The 18,656-nt window shown below is 52.4% G+C and overlaps 2 protein-coding genes across 2 annotated transcripts in view; one reads left to right on the top strand and one right to left on the bottom strand.

Moving 5' to 3' along the window:
• The window catches only part of ITGB4 (integrin, beta 4), a 38,994-nt gene extending 37,305 nt beyond the window's left edge, over nt 1–1,689 (top strand). Inside the window, exons 37-41 of the mRNA XM_006886369.1 lie at nt 423–611; nt 868–1,023; nt 1,106–1,270; nt 1,358–1,462; nt 1,550–1,689. Of these exons, the coding sequence (XP_006886431.1) occupies nt 423–611; nt 868–1,023; nt 1,106–1,270; nt 1,358–1,462; nt 1,550–1,689 (755 nt within the window). The remainder of the gene's footprint in view (nt 1–422; nt 612–867; nt 1,024–1,105; nt 1,271–1,357; nt 1,463–1,549) is intronic.
• Nucleotides 1,690–2,189: 500 nt separating this feature from the next.
• Nucleotides 2,190–7,773, bottom strand: GALK1 (galactokinase 1). Its single transcript, XM_006886205.1, has 8 exons — nt 7,605–7,773; nt 6,518–6,707; nt 5,982–6,101; nt 5,657–5,792; nt 5,350–5,531; nt 2,609–2,759; nt 2,357–2,519; nt 2,190–2,262 (listed from the first exon to the last, which is right to left on the bottom strand). Exons 1-8 carry the CDS (start codon nt 7,767–7,769, stop codon nt 2,191–2,193), a joined length of 1,179 nt encoding a protein of 392 aa, XP_006886267.1. The 5' UTR covers nt 7,770–7,773; the 3' UTR covers nt 2,190.
• Nucleotides 7,774–18,656: the final 10,883 nt, after the last annotated feature.

Here is an 18,656-nt window from a genome sequence, read left to right as displayed (position 1 = left end):
ATCCCCCCCAGCTTGTCAGGATTGCCCACAGCCCTAAGCACTAACACCTCAATCGTTTGAAAGGTCCTCATCCCATCACTGCCCCTTCTGGCCTTATCCATGTCCAAGGCCCTTTTCTCAGTCATCTGCTAGGTTTAGTCTCGCAAGGTCCCACTGCTCAGAGCCAGGGCCTGAGCTGGCCTGTGACATGACATGCCTCTGTGGACATCTGGAAATGTCCTGTCTGGGCAGTCACACCAGTCACCTGACCTGGGCCCCTGGTGCGTGGGCAGGGCTTCAGGCTCCATTCATTCCTGGTCCAGTGCACAACCTGAACCACACCAACCTTGTCTGGTGACCCTAGGCTGGCCCCTCCTGGAGGACTCTAGAAGGGGAGGGCATTGACAAGGGAGGGACACTCTCGGCCCCGCCCCATCCCCTAGGCGATGTGCAGCGTCTCAACATCCCCAACCCCAGCCAGACCTCGGTGGTCGTGGAGAACCTCCTGCCCAACCACTCCTACGTGTTCCACGTGCGTGCCCAAAGCCAGGAGGGGTGGGGCCCGCAACGCGAGGGTGTCATCACCATCGAGTCGCCAGTGAACCCTAACAGCCCACTCTGCCCCCTGCCAGGTGAGCGCCTCCCTCTCCTCACCCCAGGCTCCTCCTCCTTCCCCCAGGCTCCACCTTCACCCTCGGGATGCCCCTGTCCACCCCGACAGCACCCTCCCCTTTCTTTCCCCAGGCCCCACCCTCTCTTTCACATTGACCCCAGCCCTCTCCCCCCCAGACCCCCACCTTAACCGCACTGACAGCACCCCTTCGATTCCCCCTTCACCTGAAGCACCCTCACCCCACTCACACAGGCACCACCTCTTTGCTCCCCTAGGCTCTGCCTTCACCCTCAGCACCCCCAGTGCGCCGGGGCCACTGGTGTTCACAGCGCTGAGCCCAGACTCGCTGCAGCTGAGCTGGGAGCGACCCCGGCGACCCATGGGGGACATCCTTGGCTACCTGGTGACCTGCGAGATAGCCCACGAAGGAGGTGGTGTCCGTTCCTGAGGCACGAAGGGGCAGGAGAGGGCAGGAGAGGGGGACCCTGAGAGCTGAAGGGGTCTTTTGCCTAGGGCCTGGCACCAAGTTCATGGTCGAGGGAGACAACCAAGAGAGCCGGCTAGTCGTTCCAGGCCTCAGCGAGAACGTGCCCTACAAGTTCAAGGTGCAGGCGAAGACCACCAAAGGCTTTGGACCAGAGCGGGAGGGTGTCATCACCATCGAATCCCAGGAAGGAGGTAGGGCGATGCCTCAGTCCTGCCCCAACCCCGCTGGCCACGCCCTTCCCCGGATCCAGCCGCTGATTGGCCCCTTTGCCCACCCAGGTCCCTTCCCAAAGCTGGGCAGCCAGGCCGGGTTCTTCCAGTCGCTGCCAGGGGAGTACAGCAGCCTGACTACCACCCACACCAGCACCACCAGGCCCTTAGTGGGTGAGTGGGCGGCCAGGGGTGCTCGCGGGGTGGGGGTGGGTCAGACAGAGACTGGGGCAGGGCCCTTCAACACCTCCGCTGGCGCAGATGGGCTGAGCCTGGCGTCCCAGCACCTGGAGGCAGGTGGCACCCTCACTCGGCACGTGACCCAGGAATTTGTAAGCCGGACGCTGACCACCAGTGGCACCCTCAGCACACAGGTAGACCACCAGTTCTACCAGACCTGAGCCCCCGGCCCACCCTGCCTCTTCCTCCCCTGGCCACAGCTCCTGGTTCCCAGGTCCCGCACAAGCTCCTCCTCCTCTCCTTTCCACACTCAGCCACAGAGCAGGGGGCTGGTGTCCTCTGGAGGCATGAAGGGGGCACAGGCCCTGGAAGCCCCCTTGGCTGCCCACTCTCCCTGCCTCCTGACCCAAACGCATTTGTAACCAAAGACCTGGGACTCACATGCCAAAGATCCAGCCTCTGCAATGCACTTAATAAAAGACTTTGCTACACCTTGGCTCTGCCCTGTCCGTGCTCCCGGGTCCCAAGAGATGCCACCCCAAGCAGGGTACACTTCTGTCACCCACCCTCTGATGCCCGAGCACACACCACCTCCAAGGAAGGCAGGATCCTGGTCCGAGGCACAATTTATTGCGCTAACAGATGTGGTCAGCAGGCACTTGGGTCTAGGGCTGACCTGCAGCCTAGGCAGTGCCCGCCGGGCACCCATCGAGGACAGCAGCTCACAAGGGCAGCACCTTGGCTCCATCGGCCGCCTGGGAGAGGTAGAAGGTGGCGGTCCCGCTGTACCGCTCCTGTGGGAAGGGTGGCGGAGTGTCTAAGAAGGGTCTGAGTGGTCACATCTCCCCACCTCTACTCCGGCCACTTGGCCCTCCCGGGTTGGGGTACCTGGATGTGCTGGATGACGCGGGATGCAGTGGCCGCCTCCAGCAGTGTCACCGTGCAGCCCCCAAAGCCACCGCCAGTCATGCGGCTTCCATAAACCCCGGGTGCAGACAGCGCGGCCTCCACAAGCTGGTCCAGCTCAGGGCAGCTCACCTCGTAGTCATCCCTGCACAGAGGGCGGGGGGAGCCGGCGTGGGACGTGCTGGCCGGGCCCATCCTGACCCTGGGGGTGCAGGTGCCCAGGGGGGGCCTTACCTGAGAGAGTGGTGACTCTCCACCATGAGGCGGCCGAAGCTTCGGTAGTCTCCACGGCTCAGGGCGTCCGCAGCCTGGGCTGTGCGCCGGATCTCACCCACGACATGCCGGGCCCGCCGGAAGCCCTCCTTACTGACCAGCTCCTTGCCAGCTGGGGAGGATAGGAAGTCAGCAGACCACCTCCCCACCTCACCCCCCAATGTGGGCGAGGGGCCACCACAGCTCCTGGGCAGAGGCCCTCACTGGGCACCCAACTACCGGGTGCTAAGCACTTCACTCGAGTCCTAGTGGCACCGGGAGTTAAGCGCTAGGCTGTTAACGGAAAGGTTGGAAAACATCTTTCTCCCTGTAGAAGAACGTGGCAATCCAGCCCCACAGAGACCTACAGCCACCAAGACCCTTGAGGGCAGCTCAGATCTGTCCTGTGGGGTTGTAACAAGCCAGAACACAATCAACTGCCAGTGGGAGTGGGGTTTTCACTTAGTGAGGGGGTGGGAGGCCGAGGGGCGAGGGCAACCTCCAAGGCAGAGACCTGGCTCTGAACCTGCATCTGCATCATCGGTTGGACACTGGCAGGTGACTTGGTCAAAAGCGAGGCCACTGCCTCCTCTGAATGCTGTGAGGATAGAACACCTCTGAGGGGCCTGGCACGGAGTGCGCACTCCTCAAACAGCTGTTTAAGGCCCAGGCCCTGCTGAAGCTTCCGGGATGAGCGGGACACTGTCCTGCCCTCAAGTGGCCCCAGCTGGACAGGAGGGAAGAGCTTTACTGATGTCAACACAAGAGCAGCGACAGAGCCTGAGGACTGGGCGTCTCAGAGGGGACAGGCACTCAGCAGGCTGCCTGGCTGGGTGTGGGGGAGGGTGGAGGGAGCTGCCTCTAACAGCAGCCCCTCAACTCCCAGGTCAGGGAGGTTTGGGAGGAGGGCAGGCCTGGCAGAAGGGCTGGGCTAGGGGAAGAGGGGACATGCAGGACTGCAGGCCTGATGGGGACCAGGCCAGAGGGAGGAGTGTGAAGATGGCTTCCATGTGGTAAGAGTGACAACAGAAAAGGGAAGTTTGGGGAAGACTTTGGAGAAAGTTCAGGGGTCACGGGACACCCAAATGAACTTGCAGGGGCCTGAGGCTTTAGTGGCGCCGCAGGGGGCCTCCCCTGTGTGTGAAGGATGAAGGCTGGGGCCATGTCAGAGGCAGGAAAAGCAAGCAGGCCCCTTGGGCTACAGCAGGGGAACAAAGAGGCAATAGGGCCAAGGTCAAGGGTGGAGTGTAACCCACGAAGCTTATGTTAGAAAGCCATGGGCTGGCAAGGTCTGGTGGCCTAGTGGGAAGAAGCTGCACTGTAATCCCAGAGGTGTGTGGTTCAAATCCACCAGATGCTTTGCCGGAGAAGGAGGAACCACCTCCTCCTGTACCAGTCAAATTTGATTTGATGGTACACACACACACACACAAATAAAAATAAAATAAATAAATAATTTTTTTAAAAAAAGTATGGGCTGCGAGATGTGGAGGCATGGAGGGTGGCGTGGAAGACAAACAGGCCGAGGAGGGATGAGGAAACAGGCAAAGAGGACGCGAGGGACTCTTCCGGGGAGTTTGGCAGGGAGAGTGGACAGAAGGAAGAAGGGGCCAGAGTCTCTGGAGAAGGGCACCACCTAGAGGACTGAAGAGGTAGGGCAGCGGGTGGCCAGTAGCAAGGACGCAAAGATCATTCAATGACTCAAATGTAAAAATCGTGCAAGGTCATTTGCACAGAGCAGGCAGGGCAGGGCTAGGGGACTGCCTGGGAGTTGATATTCCCAAAATGCACAGGACGGTCCCGAAACTAGACAGAGTGTGAAAGAGGCCCAGGGAGAGGCCCACTCCTAGAGTGAGTGGTCAGCTCAGCACAGGGACCAGCGTAGCTCAAGAGGCCACCTGGGCTGGAATCTAAGCACCGTCTCCTTCCACAAATAACACTACGAGCTCTTCAGAGAATTAAACGACTTCATCTTTATATAACAAAAACACTGCCACTGAGTTAATCCTGACTCTGGAGGACAGAGCAGAAGCGCGCTGCACAGTGTCCAAGGCTGGAATCATTATGCTGTCAGCGTCAATCAGTCAAGAGGCCCATGGATCAGAACCACTGACCTTTTGGTTAGCAGCTGAATTCTGTAAACACTGACCCATCATGATTCCTTTTCTATGACCTTTGAACATTGTTAAATAAGTACAACCTCCCTGACCCCACAGGAGCTTACAGGTATCTGGGTGACAATCAATCCCTTTCTTCAGAGCATCTTGATAATGGGAAGTTAAAAAACAAAGGGAGATGGGTGTGTGAAGGAGAAAGGGTGAAGTCTCCTCTGGTAAAGTCACTCTCAAAACCTGGTGGAAGGAGGAAGTGGGAATAAACCCAAACCTGAGGGAAGGTCACTAGAGTCAGAATCTACTGGATTCCGAGTTTGATTTCCAAGATGAGAAAAGGTACCTGTTCAGTTTTGAAAATCAAGGCAGAAAGGGAAAAAAACAGGGGTGGGAGAAATGTTAAGAAAATGCTACAGCATCTCCTGGGGGTGATGAGACCACATTTTATATCTCCTTTGTACTTTATTTCCACAACAGAAGCCTAATTCTCTTATCTGGAAAAAAAGGGAAATCTGGCCAAGGCTGGGGTATCCGGATGAGGGGTGGGCAGGCACAGCAGGAGGGCCCTGGAGGTCAGAGTGAAGAGCACACCAAGGGGACAGCCTCACTCACCCTCAAGTTCCTCCATCCGCACTTCCCGGAGGCTGTCCTTGCCCAGGGCCTGGGCCACCTCCTCGCACTGGCGCCGCCTCAGGGGGTACTCGCTGGAGCCCAGTGAGTGACGGACATTCGAGTTAGTGATGAGCACAGCCAGCTTGGGATCAGAGAGTGGCACCAGGGTGGTCTCCAGGGACCTGAGGGGGAGATGGAGTTGGGGAGACAAAGGGAAGAGGCGGTTTGCCATGCCAGGTGCTGGGCACACTCCAGCCAGAAGCGCCTGACTTAGGAGGTGCGAGGGGGGAAAGAGGGGGCCCCTGACCTGCAGTCAATGAGCAGCGCGTGGCCCTCCTGCCCCAACAAAGCGATGAGCTGGTCCATGATGCCACAGGGCACCCCCGCGAAGCTGTGCTCGGCCCGCTGACACACCTGGGCCCGGGCCCCTACGGCTCCCGAGTCTGAGGCACAGAGTGAAATAAGAGTGAAAAGGTGGGGACCCACAAAGGGGGAATAAGGGTAGGTGCAGGGGAGCAGCAGTGACCCCAAAGCCACTCCAGGGAAAATCCCACCCCCTCCCGAAGTGAAGAAGAGGAAGACAATGACCACAGATGTCAGGAGGAGATGGGCTGGAGGATGGACCTAGGTACCTGGGCACAGCTGCTGGAGAAAGGTGTATGTGGCCACTTCCAGGGACGCAGAGCTGGAAAGCCCACCCCCCAGAGGCACTGAGCTGACCACCACTGCATTGAAGCCGGGGAGAGGACTAGCTGTAGGGGAAGAGTGGGTAAAGGTGGAACGGGATGCCAGGAGGGCATACACAAGCAGGGCATGAGTGCTGGCATGAAGGGAGGCAATGGTCTGGCAGCTCCTCTCAGGTGTCAGGGATTATCAACCTGCTGGGCCCAGGCGACAACTGCCCTCTAGCCTCCACCCTCTGTGGCTCCTGGGACCTCATCTTCTGCATCTTCCTACTAGTTTAGGGCTCTAGGGGCCAAGAGACTAAGTCTAGAATCTTGGCTCCTCCATAGAAATAGTGTAATGAGTAAATTCCAGAATCTCTTGGAGCTTCAATTTTCTCATCTGTAAAATGGAAATGCTACTCCCCAGGGGATTAAATGAGCTACACAGCTGTGGGGTGATGCTCTTGGTACCAGCGTGGATTAACCCAGGCCAGGCCCCACACCTGGGTAGTGCTGAATCACTCCCTTGATGTAGTTGGCCCAGTAGGGTGTCCCAGGCTCTAGTGACCGCTGGGCTGTGGGCAGTGGGAACTGCAGTCGCCGAGGCTCATCGGCGTCCTCAGAGGTGGTGAGAAGGGACACGAGACCATCCGTCCGAGGACTGCCCACTATCACTGTCATAAGCTCCAGTGCCTAGAAGGAGAGAGAGGGGCAAGGCGTTCAGTACCTCTCAGTTCAGCCAACGTTCTGAGGGGCTTGGGACCAAAGGCAGACCAAGCCAGGCAGCAAGCACAGGGGCATCAGATGGGCTTGAGGCCTTGGGAACCTGGGTCCTGGCCCCTGGGATTTCAGGGCCAGCTTCAGCCCTAGCACAGATCCGGACTCTGGACTCTGGACTAAGCCTGGGCTCCCAGCTGTGGGGCCCGAAAAGAGCACAGAGGGAAAGGGTCAGAGGCACCCGGTACAGCCCCATTTGCGGTTACAGTTCTCAACTCCTAACAGAAAGGTCAGTGGTTCGAAACCACCAGCTGCTCTCTGGCAAAACGAGGCTTTTCTGCTTCTGTAAAGATTCCAGCCTCGAAAAGGTTTGGCTTTTTGGATTTGAGATGTGCTAAGCTGCACCAAAAATGAAACCAAATCGATCGCAGTCCAGTGGCTCTGAGCCCTGATGACCCAGTGAGGTCTGAAAGGAGTCGGTCAGGTGACCTACAACAGGTCACCTGCCCTTTCGGACCTCAGTTTCCTCCTCTGTAAAAGGTCCGCCGGGGCCTGGAGTCACAGGGCTTGGGCCAGGTGTTCTGTAGCGGGGATCCCGCGGAGGACAGAGCCGCGGACGCCCCTTCTTGCATGTGGCACTGAGATCTCCGTGGTCAGCGCGCTCCCAGGCGAGGAGCAGCGACCACAGCTCTTTCCCCGCAAGTTCCCACGAGGTCCACCCTCCAGCCCCGGGAAACGCCCACCCCGAGCTCTGCCCACCGAGCTCCTTCCGCAAACTCCAGGAGGAAGTTGGGCGCGGAGGGAAGGTGTGGCCCTGCGCCCCGCGCCCCGCTCGGCCTGGAGGGGTGCCTGTTGCAGCCCCCAGCCCCTCACCATGGGCAGCACCAGGCCCTGGTTGTAGTCCGTGTGCTCCCCGATGAGGTTGACGCGCCCCGGCGCCGACACGGCCAGCACGGGCTCGGCCGCGAACTCCTCCCGGAAGGCGCGCAGGGCCTCGGCCAGCAGCTCGGCCACCCGGGGCTGCGCCGCAGCTGCCATGACGCTCGCCGTCCGCTGTCCCGCCGCGTGCAGCTCCGCTCAGCCCGCCCGCCCGGCCGCTGGATGCTGGGGCGGGGCCTCGGGTCTGGGGAGGGGAGGGAGAGAAGGAGGAGAAGGGAGAGGAGACAGGGAGGGAGGGGCGAATGGGAGAGTAAAGGAGGGGAGAGAGGGAGGGATGGAGGGGAGGAGAGAGGAGGGAAAGGGAGGGGAGGGTGGGAGGAGGAGGGAGAGGAGGGAAGAGAGAGGAGGAGAGACAAGGAAGGAGAGGAGGGGAGGAGGAATAGAGGGGAGGAAGGAGAGAGGAGGGAAGGGGAGAGGAGGGGGGAACGTAAAGGAGGGGAAAGAGGGAAGGAGAGAGGAAGGAGGTATAGAGGGGAGGGGAGGGAGGGAGAGAAGAGGAAACTGGAAGGGAGAGGAGGGGAGCCAGGGAGGGAGAGGAGGTGAAGTGAGGGGATGGGAGAGTAAAGGAGGAAAGACAGGGAAGGAGAGGAGGGGTGGGACACACACACACACGTCCCTGGTCCCTCCCCAACGAGGTTCCTCCTGCAGAAGGGGCTAGAAGTCATCCCCACTGGGTCTAGGTTAGGGGGCTTTCTGGGGAGCTTGGGCCTTTCTCAGGGTTTGGCCCAAGAGCAGGAAACTGCATTCAAAGGACAGCTCTGAAAATGCACATTGATTAAAAGCAGAGTGGAACAGTCAAGAGTTGTCTTTGCTGTAGGAGGTAGTGCTGGGAGTCTGCACCCTGTTCCTGCCAATATCTCAGACACTGTGCCTTGCCCTGTCAGTGCCCAAGTCGGCTGCTGGCTGTCCGGCCAATGTGTACAGCTTTGGGTGGTCCTTGGCTGGACTGATAACTCTGTCACACACGCAGGCAGAGCAATGAGACTGCATCAAGTCAGCCCCTCTCCAAAAGGGTCATCTAAAACCTGATGGTGCAGCAGTTGAGCCCTTCTTGTTGTTGAGTGTTTTGAGGTTGGTTCTGTCTCAGAATGACCCCACATCCAACAGAAGGAAACCCTGCCGGGTCACAAGGGACCCTTACAATCACTTCTGGAGGCTTTTCACAGACCCTCTACATTACCAAGGTCAAAGTCCTTCCTTAAGAACTGGTTCCTCTTGTCAAGCTCTGGTGGCCTAGTGGCAAGAAGCTGCAGTGCCAGTCCCTGAGGTGCAGGGTTCAAATCTACGAGATGCTCTGCTGAAGAAAGAGGGACAGTCTCCTCCTGTACCAGTCAGATCTGATTTGACAGTACACACATAAAAAAAATAATAAAAATTAAAAAAAAAAACAAACACTGGCCCCTCCTGACCCTCCTGACCACACGCCGAAGTGCGTGAGACGCTCTCACTGTCCTCAGTTCTAAGGAGCATTTTAGTTATATTTCTTCCAAGACAGTTTTGTCTGTTCTCGTCTGTCCACGTTCTTTGCCAACATCACAGTTCAAAGGCATCAGTTCCTCCTTGGTCTTCTTTTATTTATTGCCCAGCACTTGGCCGCTTGCTCTGGTGATACACGTTGTCCTTGTTGATGTTAGGTCCCTTCCAGTGAGTCACAACTCATACCGAGTACATAAACAACAGATCTGAACCATCACAACCCTGCCCCCTCCTAACCATCTCTGCCAGTCCCCCTCCCATTGTTACTGTGTCAATCCATCTGCTGTAATAATTACAGCCTAGAAAACCTTCAGGGGCAGATTATAGCCTAGAAAATCTACTCTGCCCTGTGGGATTATGAGCCAATATCCACACAACAGCATACACGTCCTCAGGGCCCAGCAGCTGCGACTGTTCACCAGGCCCTGGCCGTGGATCAGAGCCTCGTGCTCAGGACAAGGAAGGTCTTGTGGGGGTTGACCAGAGGCCCTTTCTCACAGGCCCTCCCCTGTCTGTGGCCCCACTACCGGAACTCCTATCGATGGAGGACTGAAGGTGGCAGCAGCTGCCAGCTCCTTCTCCAGGGACCTACTGCATCTGCCATGAGAAGTCAGCACAGCACATGTTTCTTCAGTCTGAGAGCCTTGTCTGGTGGGCGCATGACCTCCTTCCTACTCAGGGTGTGACATCTGCCACTTCTCTTACCAGCCTGCATCCAGTATCGTGGGCCTTGCCTGGACATCTGCCCACAGCTGCGCACCCGATGTGACACCTTGGTGCCAATACAGCAGAAGAGGCTGAAATGTCAGCAGCATCTCACATCAGGATGGGGACTTTGTGGAGAGGTATAGTCTAGGGCCTGAACGGGAAGGAGGTGTCAAGAAAAGGGGGGAAACCCCGAGGATAGCAGAGGTTAGTGGGCAGGGGTGTGTGTGTGTGTGTGTGTGTGTGTGTGTGTGTGTGTGTGAAGGAACAGGAAAGATTCAATGGTGATATTTAGACATACAGTAATAGTAGTCAACCACATAAAAGACAATGCACATGAACAGTTTCATTAAACACATGTATATTGATGACTGTGTGTAAGCCAGCACCACTGTACCCATTGTCATCTTTTCAGTGCAGTTTACCCCCATGGCTATAATCCTTACAGAAGCAGTCTGCCGTGTCTCTTTCTTTTGGAACTGCTGTTGGATTCAAACCTTCAGCCTTGCAGTTAGCAGTTAAGTTAGTCAACGATTCACCTCACCCCATGGCTCCCAGTTTGTTGTTCAAACATGCTGCTGCCAAGTTGATTCTGATTCACAGGGACCCTACAGGACAGAGTCCCCTGACATTTCCAAGGCTGTCGTTGCTGTGGAAGCTGCCTGCTGCCTCTCTCCTCCAAAGCGACTTTTGAGTTCAAACTCCCTACTTTTCATTAAGCAGCCACTTCTTGTTGCTATGTGCCATCAAGTCGGAACCAACACACAGCTGACCGCTAATAGGTTTCCTGAAGCTATAAATTGCATGGGAGGGAGAAAGGTTCCCTCAGAGCAGCTAGTAGATTTGAACCACCCATCTTTGGGTTCACAGCCTAATTCCCTATCCACTAGGCCACCAAAGCTGCTGTATATTATTGCTGTCCAGTTGGACTCGCAGCAACCCCACGGGAAGGTAAGGGTCACTACTACAGAACAGGACGGGTTCAACTGAAGACGCCCTGCAAAATCCCAGCGCCCTGATGTCAAGACTTCGTCTCACAGTATTTTTTTTCTCTTTTTTTCTAAAGTGTAATTTCCATTTTATTTTCAGATGAGTTTTTTTCTTCAGCCTTAAGGAATCAAATCCTTCCATGGGTCTTGGTGGTGGTCGTGGGGCAGCACCTGCAGGTCTAAATCCAGGTGGAGGTGTTCTGTCCTTCCAGGCTTCATGAGAAGGGTTCCTCCCCTCCTTGCTGGGAATGGCACAGCTCACACAGAAGTGCAGTTTCACGCAGAGCTTGGGAAGCACATATGCGTCAAAGACACTCGCTTCAGAGATGTTCCTGACGGCAGCTGTCTCTACTATATTTTGAATTACGAACTTCTTAATTGCTTTGTCTTCAGGCACACACCGGGCGCAGTTCGTGCAGCGAATAGGCTGCACATGGCCACGGTCCTTTCTGGCATGACCGTTGTTTCTCCTTTTCTTTGTCATGTTGGAAGCGCGGGCCCAAGAGAACTTTTTTTTTCTTGGTGTGTACCTTCAAGTCAGATCCAACTGGCACAGGAGATTGCCCCTCCTTCTCCAGTAGAACATTTGGTGGGTTTGAACCATGTACCTTCAGGATTGCAGTGCAGCTTTTTGCCACTGGGCCACCGGAGCTCCCTTTATCTTACATACTTTAGACGTATTATCAGGAGAAGCCAATCTCTAGAGAAGGACATCATGTTTGGAAAAGCAAAGAGTCAGCAAAAAGAGTTTCACCATTCTTGCCTCTAAGAAGCAGCCTAGCTCACTTTGTCCAAGACAGACTTGTTTGTTATTTTGGCTGTCCATAGGCTGACTAGTACACTTCTCCAACACCATAACTCAAAGGCATTCCTTTATCTTCAGTCTTCCTTATTCATCTTTCAGATGTATAAGAAACAATTTAATAATATCATGGCTTGGGTCAGGCACACCTTAGTCTTTAAACTGACATCATTGCTCTTTACCACTTTGGCAAAGTCCTTGACGGCAGATCTTCCCAATGCAACAAGCCTTTTGATTTCTTGACTGCTGCTACCATGGATGTTGATTTTGGATCCAATTAAAATGACATTGTTGACAATTTCAGTCTTTTCTCCACCGACAAAGATTTTGCCCTATCGGTCAGGAAGTGAAGACCTTTGGGGTTTTTTTGTTGTGGGTTTTTTTTTTCTCTTATTATTTTTTTTGTGTGTGTACCGTCAAATCAGATCTGACAGGTACAGGAGGAGATTGTCCCTCCTTCTCCAGCAGAGCATCTGGTGGATTTGACCTGCTCACCTCTGGGATTACAATGCAGCTTCTTGCCACTAGGCCATCAGAGCTCCCTAGATCTTTGGTTTTTTTGATGTTGAAATGTAATCTGTGCTGAAGACTGTCTTCAGTAAGCATTTTATATCTTCTTCATTGTCTATGTATATTTTCCTAAGTACAAATGCTCATGAGAAATTAACCACATATCCACACAAAAACCTGTTCACAAATGTTCACTGCAGCATGATTCATAATAGCTACAAAGTAGAAACAACCTAAATGCTCATCAGTTGAGGAAAAGATAAACTGTCGCATAAACACACAATGGAGTGGTTTGGGTTGGATTGGTTTCAGTAATTCTGTTTCAGTCCCAATATGTTCCTATTTTGGTTTTGCTTTGCCTTTGATTTTTACCTTAATTTGAATATACTCAGCTGCTAACCAAAAGGTTGGGGGTTCAAGCTCATCTAAAGGCACCTTGGAAGAAAGGCCAGGCCACCTGCTTCTGAAAATCCTAGAGAGCAAAGGTCCATCTGACACACATAGGGTCGCCACGCGCTGGAGTCGACTAAACGGCAGGTGATTGTTGTGAGGCCCTATGAGCAACAGACCAGAACTTGCTCCAGGCTTGATATGCTGAGCGCTATCTAACCGTGTTCCTCTGCTATTCATAGTGTTATTCAAGGTTTCTTATTTCAGAAATAGATGCCCAATTTTGCTTCTTAGTTTGTCTTAGTCTGGAAGCCCTGCCAAAACCTGCCCCCCTGTGAGTGACCCTGCTGGTGTTTGAAATACAGCTAGCCAAAATCCCAGCATCACACAAGTCACCTCAGTACAGCAAACTGACAGACAAGTGCTGTACCAATAGGATGGCCAGTAGGTTTGTAAAAAAGCTGTTTAAATACTAAACATTGGAAAGAAAAGCAATCTTCAATTTTATCTGATGACCTGCCCATTTGGGGCAGTTAGTAAACCATTTTTTTGATGCAGTAAGGTAAAATCCAAAGACAAAACCAAAATAAATCAAACATGAGTGGCCCTTGGGGCTGGATGAAGCAGAACTGGCATATGAAGCATGCCTCCTTACAAGGCTAGTTCTGTGGAATGTTGATTGTGGGGCTAACTCAGAGCCAAGGCTGGAAACACCTTGCATCTCACACACCTCAACATGGACTTCCAGCAGACTTGAGCCCAAAGCACCACCCTAAAGACCGTTTGATCTCAGACAAATGACTCGGCCTCTGTGCCTTCAGCTTCTCTTCTATAGAATGTGGCTACTGATTCCTCTTGGACAGTCATAGAGGAATGACAAGAGGTCATCCTCATAAAGTATCTGGCCAGCACGTGGTACTTACGAAGCACAGAGTAAGTGCTGTTATCAGCCATCCATGCACTGAGCCGGTATACTAAGGTCTCCCTTGTGCCATGAACCAGATAATGGAAAGTGGAACACCTCAGGCTTCCAGGGGGTGGGCAGGCAGACACAGCTTCAGATCTGCCCTCTCCCACCACCTGGTCCACAGATGGTCACTCCACTGGGGGCACAGGTCTGCCCACTACTACCAATGAGCCACAGATCCACTCCTTCCCACAGAAATAAATGCACTGGCCCAGAAAAGCAAAAGCTGCTTGATTCCAGTGCACAGTGACCCTACAGGACAGGGTAGAACTGTCCCATGGGGTTTCCAAGGCTGTCATCTTTACAGATGGCAATGGCTTCATTTTCCTATCACAGAGCACCTGGTGGATTTGAACTGCTGAATTTTAACAGCTGGGCGAATAACCGGAATCACCAGGGCTCCTTTGCTGTGACCCAGGAGTGGAGAAAGTGATTTTCAAGAACAGAGAAGTTGGAAGAGGTATCCTAACCCTGTTAAGTCCACAGCCCTATTTCCATTGTTTCATCTGTATAGAAAGGACATCAACCCATTGGGCCCTTCTTGCTCTTGGAGGTGTTGGGTTTTTCTTGTGGGATCCGGATTTGTCTAAGAGGAAGTACCCTGCTTTGTTCAGATGAACTCTGAATCATTGATTTTATTGGGGAGATGTATTTACTTTCACTTTTTGAATCTTGTCCAATATGTTATCCCCAATTCATTCAAAAGAAAGTTTACTTTGATCCTTGACCTTTCTTCTCGTTTCCTGGCCAGCTGTCACAGGACTGGGGGGAAGGTGATGCCTTAAGGGAGCAGAACACTTGAGGGTCTGTTCTTTGCTCTGTAGATGGGGAAAATAATGTGTATTGGCACAGCCAACACTGATCCACATCCATCAAACTGAAAAGGGGGAATGTATCATAGAAGGCTTCCCAATGACAGTGTCCAGTGGTGGGAATACTATGTCTAGGCAGACCTAGAGGAACTGAGGGATGTCTGTCCAGGACACGGTGAGGCCTGGCCAACAGTTGTCTCTTTTTACAAGGCTCCATGTCTGTGTTCTGCACCAAATTCTTACCCCCTAGGCTTCCAGCACTATAGTTAAGGTGCAGGGTCACCCTTTCTTTCACTGACTGTCTTTCCCAGAATATTATCTTTTTCCAAGGACTGGCCCCTCCTGCCAAAATGCCCAGAGTATGTATGTAAGACCAAGTTTCACCATCTGGAACACTCTGGTTGCATTTCCTTCAGGAAAAATTTGTTGATTCTTTTGACCATCCACAGTATATTGGATACCAACATGACTATTCAAAGGGATTGATTCTTCTTCAGTCTTTCTCATTCAGTGTCCAGTGAATGAAGCAATCAAAAATAGCACGGTTTAGATCAGCAATACCGTAGTCATTAAACTGATATCCTTACTCTTTAGCTCTCTAAAGCGATCCTAGACAGCAAGCTTTACCAATACAATGTGTCATTTGATTTCTCGACTGCAATGTGGGAGTGGCTGAGTTTAACTTCTACTCAATTCATAAAGGTGAACTCTTCTCATCAATAATGTCCATAGAACCAACATAGCTACGAGGCCAGACATCCACCCTTCATGCTCCTGCACTTTTTTCCACCAATCGCTGGGTCCAATTTGTTTGTTACAAGACTCAGACTTTACTCACTGCTGTGGGGTTTACTAGGGAAATAGGCTGGAGAGCGGAGAGGCAAAGCATATCACACAATGCAAATCCAGGTTTAAGCCAGCAGTCCAAAAACAGGTTGTTGTTGTTGTTGTTGTTGTTGTGAAGTGCCGTTGAGTCGCAGGCGACTCATAGTGACCCTATGAAGGAGAGTCCTCGACGCTTGGGTGTCTCTCATCCTCTCTCCAGGTTCACAGGGTTTCTGGAGGCAAGCTATTACAGAAGTGGATGCCGCTCCTCCTTCCAAGTTTTCTTAATTGGAAGCTCCACCCCACTCTCTGTCCACATTGGGTGACCAACCATTAACACATTTGACAATCAGTGTCACAGTGTTCAGCCTCACAGCAACCACAAAAAAGATTAGCAAGGCACAATTCCTCAATTAATCAAAGTCCAGGTTTCTGTTCACCAACACAAACTTAAGAAGCTTCTGGTTTCCTCAAACATCCAACAAACTTTATCTCAGAAGCAGTTAAAAGTCAGCTTTTCCAGGTTTTAGTTCAGCAAGCAAAAACTTTAACTGTGGATACATCTCCATGGTTCCTCCGGTTTATCTCAGAACAGTGCTACAGTCTCTTCACCCTCTCTCAACTGTCACTGCTGTTTTTTACAGCGTGGAAAGCATTCTCTTATATTGGCCTTACAGCTGTTGATGATTTGCAAGACCATGTGTCTGCAGTTAAGTTAGCTGGAAATCATTTTCCCCCAATAGGGGCTAATGGAATGGCAAGAAAATCCAACTGTCAAGGGTTCTGACACCCCAATGGAATTAGACCTATTCTCAGATAAGGAAAGAGGCACAGATAGATTGAGGAATTCTTCCCAGAAGTAGAGCGAGGCTTTCAATGTGGGTCTGTCTGACCCTGACATCATTCTGACATCAGTCACCATTCTGCCCTCTGAGCAGCTGGTGCCTCACACATCTCAGCCACCTAAAGTGTCATCATTGTGAAGTATCTCAGTCACAAAAGGACAAATACTGCATGGTGCCACTGTTGTAAAACAGGACTGACATCGGGGTTTGGGGGAGACTAAAGATGGGTTCAATAATGTATACTGCATTGAAACAGATAAGGGAGAAAACTGTTTAAAAGGGATATGTGATTAGGTATTTTTGTCATGACAGGAGTCCAGAATGAAGGCTGCATAGTGGAGTGGGCCTGGGGGGAGGGTTTGTAAAACAATGAAAGAATTTTTCTTTTATTTTTCCTAGAGGGTAGTGTACTGGGGGGGGGTTGGGAGGGGAGAAAAGTGCAACAATGAATGAATGGAAATTTAAAGTCTCTGTAAATTTTCATTGAAATTAATAATAAATGAAAACAATGAATTCATAAAAAAAGGAAAAAAAAACACCAAAAAGTGTCATCATCAAGAGATCAGCCTAAAAAAAAAAAAAGAGAGAGAGAGAGATCAGCCTTTCTTAAGTGGGGACAACAAGGGTGACTACTTTCCCACAAGACTGGAGCCCCAGTTGCTACTTGGAAGGTCCCCAGCCTGTAACCCAGCCTTCTGGGAGCCAGACCAAGTCTATCCCACCCTGGCCAGATCCAGATCCATCCAGCTGGGCTGTAGCACTGCCAGAGTCCTTTGCTTTGGTCAGCAGACAGGACTGGAGCCTCTGTCATGTATGTGCCAGGCAGGACTCCAGAGACTGACCAGACTACCAGAAGCTTCTAATCCTTCCCTGGCCCCAGGCACACCTGCTGAGAGGGTCAGCTGGAGATCTTGTCTTAATTTGGGTGTCGTGGTCCTGCCTCTGGAAATCCCTGCTTTCTAGGCTGACAACTGGGCTTTCCATGGTCACAGGGAAAGCTCCAACTTGACAAAGACAGCTCGCGGCTGTGCAGACTGCCTCCTCCTGAAACTCATGCTGGCAGGGAAGCATCTGGCTTGCACAGTGCAGCAGCTGGCCCAGGCTTCTGGGTCCCTGGAGGGGGTACGGGGATGGTGGATGTGGTGTGTAAAGACTGGTTGGAGGCCTGGAGCTGGCAAGGTTGGACTCATGCTGCCCCATCTATAGGCAGACCCCCTTGGCTCAGTGAGAAGCTTACGGTTAAGTTCTGGAGCACAATATGTTCAACAGAGAGAATTAGAAGAAAGGGGGTTTGAGCATAACAGAACTAAGGCACCACCTCCATGAGGACATACACAGACACAGTGAAAGACCATCAGTCCTGAGCCCTCTCTGGAGTAAATCTGAGTGAAGGCAATCTAAGGTTATTAGTCCTAAGAACTAACAGACCATACAAACTTCTCAATCTCCATGAGAACTAGACGGTGGTCCCTGAAACCAGAACTAGAAAGTACCCCGCTATTGCTGCTGACCCTTCTGAGTAGGACCATAATAGCAGGCCCCTGGAGTGGGAGAATGTGAACTCATAAGACCAGGCCTGCTGCTCTGATTAAAGACTTGCTTTGTGCCGTTGAGTCACTGTGACTCATAGTGACCCTGTGTACGAAAGCCCTAAACCCTGCTCTATCCTGTACCAACCTGTGTCTGCCACACCCACTCCTATTACCCCAGTCACTGAATCGATCCATCTCATCAAGGGTTTTCCTCTCCTGCGCTGTCCCTCCACTCTCAAACATGATGATCCTTCCTTGCAACATGTCCAAAGTATGTCAGACAGAGCTTCAGAATCCTTGCCTCCAAGGAGCAGCCCGGTTTCACCCTCTCCAGGACAAACCTGTGTGTTCTCCTAGCAGTCCATGGTACATTCAACACTCTTCTCCAGCACCACAGCTCAAAGGCATCAGTTCTCTATCATCTCTAGTCACTGTCCAACTCTCCGATGCATAGCACGTAATTGCGAAGACTATGGCCTGGATCAGGTGCACACGTTAGTCTCCAGCCTGACGTCATTGTTCCTCTTTGCAGAGGTCCCTGACAGCTGACCTTCCCAATGCAATTCATCTCTTGATTTATTGACTGCTGGTACCAAAAGTGTTGGCTGTGAAGCCAAGCAAACTAAAACTGTTAACTATCTCTTCACCATCCATAATGATGCTGCCAAATGGCCCTATGCTGAGAATCTTTGTTTTCTTGATGTTGAGCTTCAATCCATATTGAAGGCTGTAGTCCTTGACCTTCTGCAGCAAGTGCTTCAAGTCCTCCTCAGTTTCAGCAAGCAGTGTTGTGTCATCTGCGTAACACAGGTTGTTGATGAATCTTCCACCAATCCCGATGCCACATTCCTCCTCATACAGTCCAGCGTCCCGGATGATCTGTTCTGCATACAGATTGAAAAGGTATAGAGACAGAATACATCCCTGGCGGACTAGTGGAACCCAAAAGACTATGGCCCTAAGTCACCACTACTGTGAGATTGTAGCTAAACAAGACACGGGCTTATAGCGTGAACAGAGCACCAGGGAGAAACACACTTGCCAGAACAATCAGTCATGTTGTTGTGTTGTTGTTGTTATGTGCCGTTGAGTCGTTTCCGACTCATAGCGACCCTATGCACAACAGCCCTAAA

Source organism: Elephantulus edwardii, unplaced genomic scaffold, assembly GCF_000299155.1.
Source record: "Elephantulus edwardii isolate Elephantulus edwardi_28Jun2011 unplaced genomic scaffold, EleEdw1.0 scaffold00048, whole genome shotgun sequence".
Classification (NCBI taxonomy): domain Eukaryota; kingdom Metazoa; phylum Chordata; class Mammalia; order Macroscelidea; family Macroscelididae; genus Elephantulus; species Elephantulus edwardii.
The sequence above is the reverse complement of the archived record's forward strand: the minus strand, read 5'-3'. Positions and strand labels throughout refer to the sequence as shown.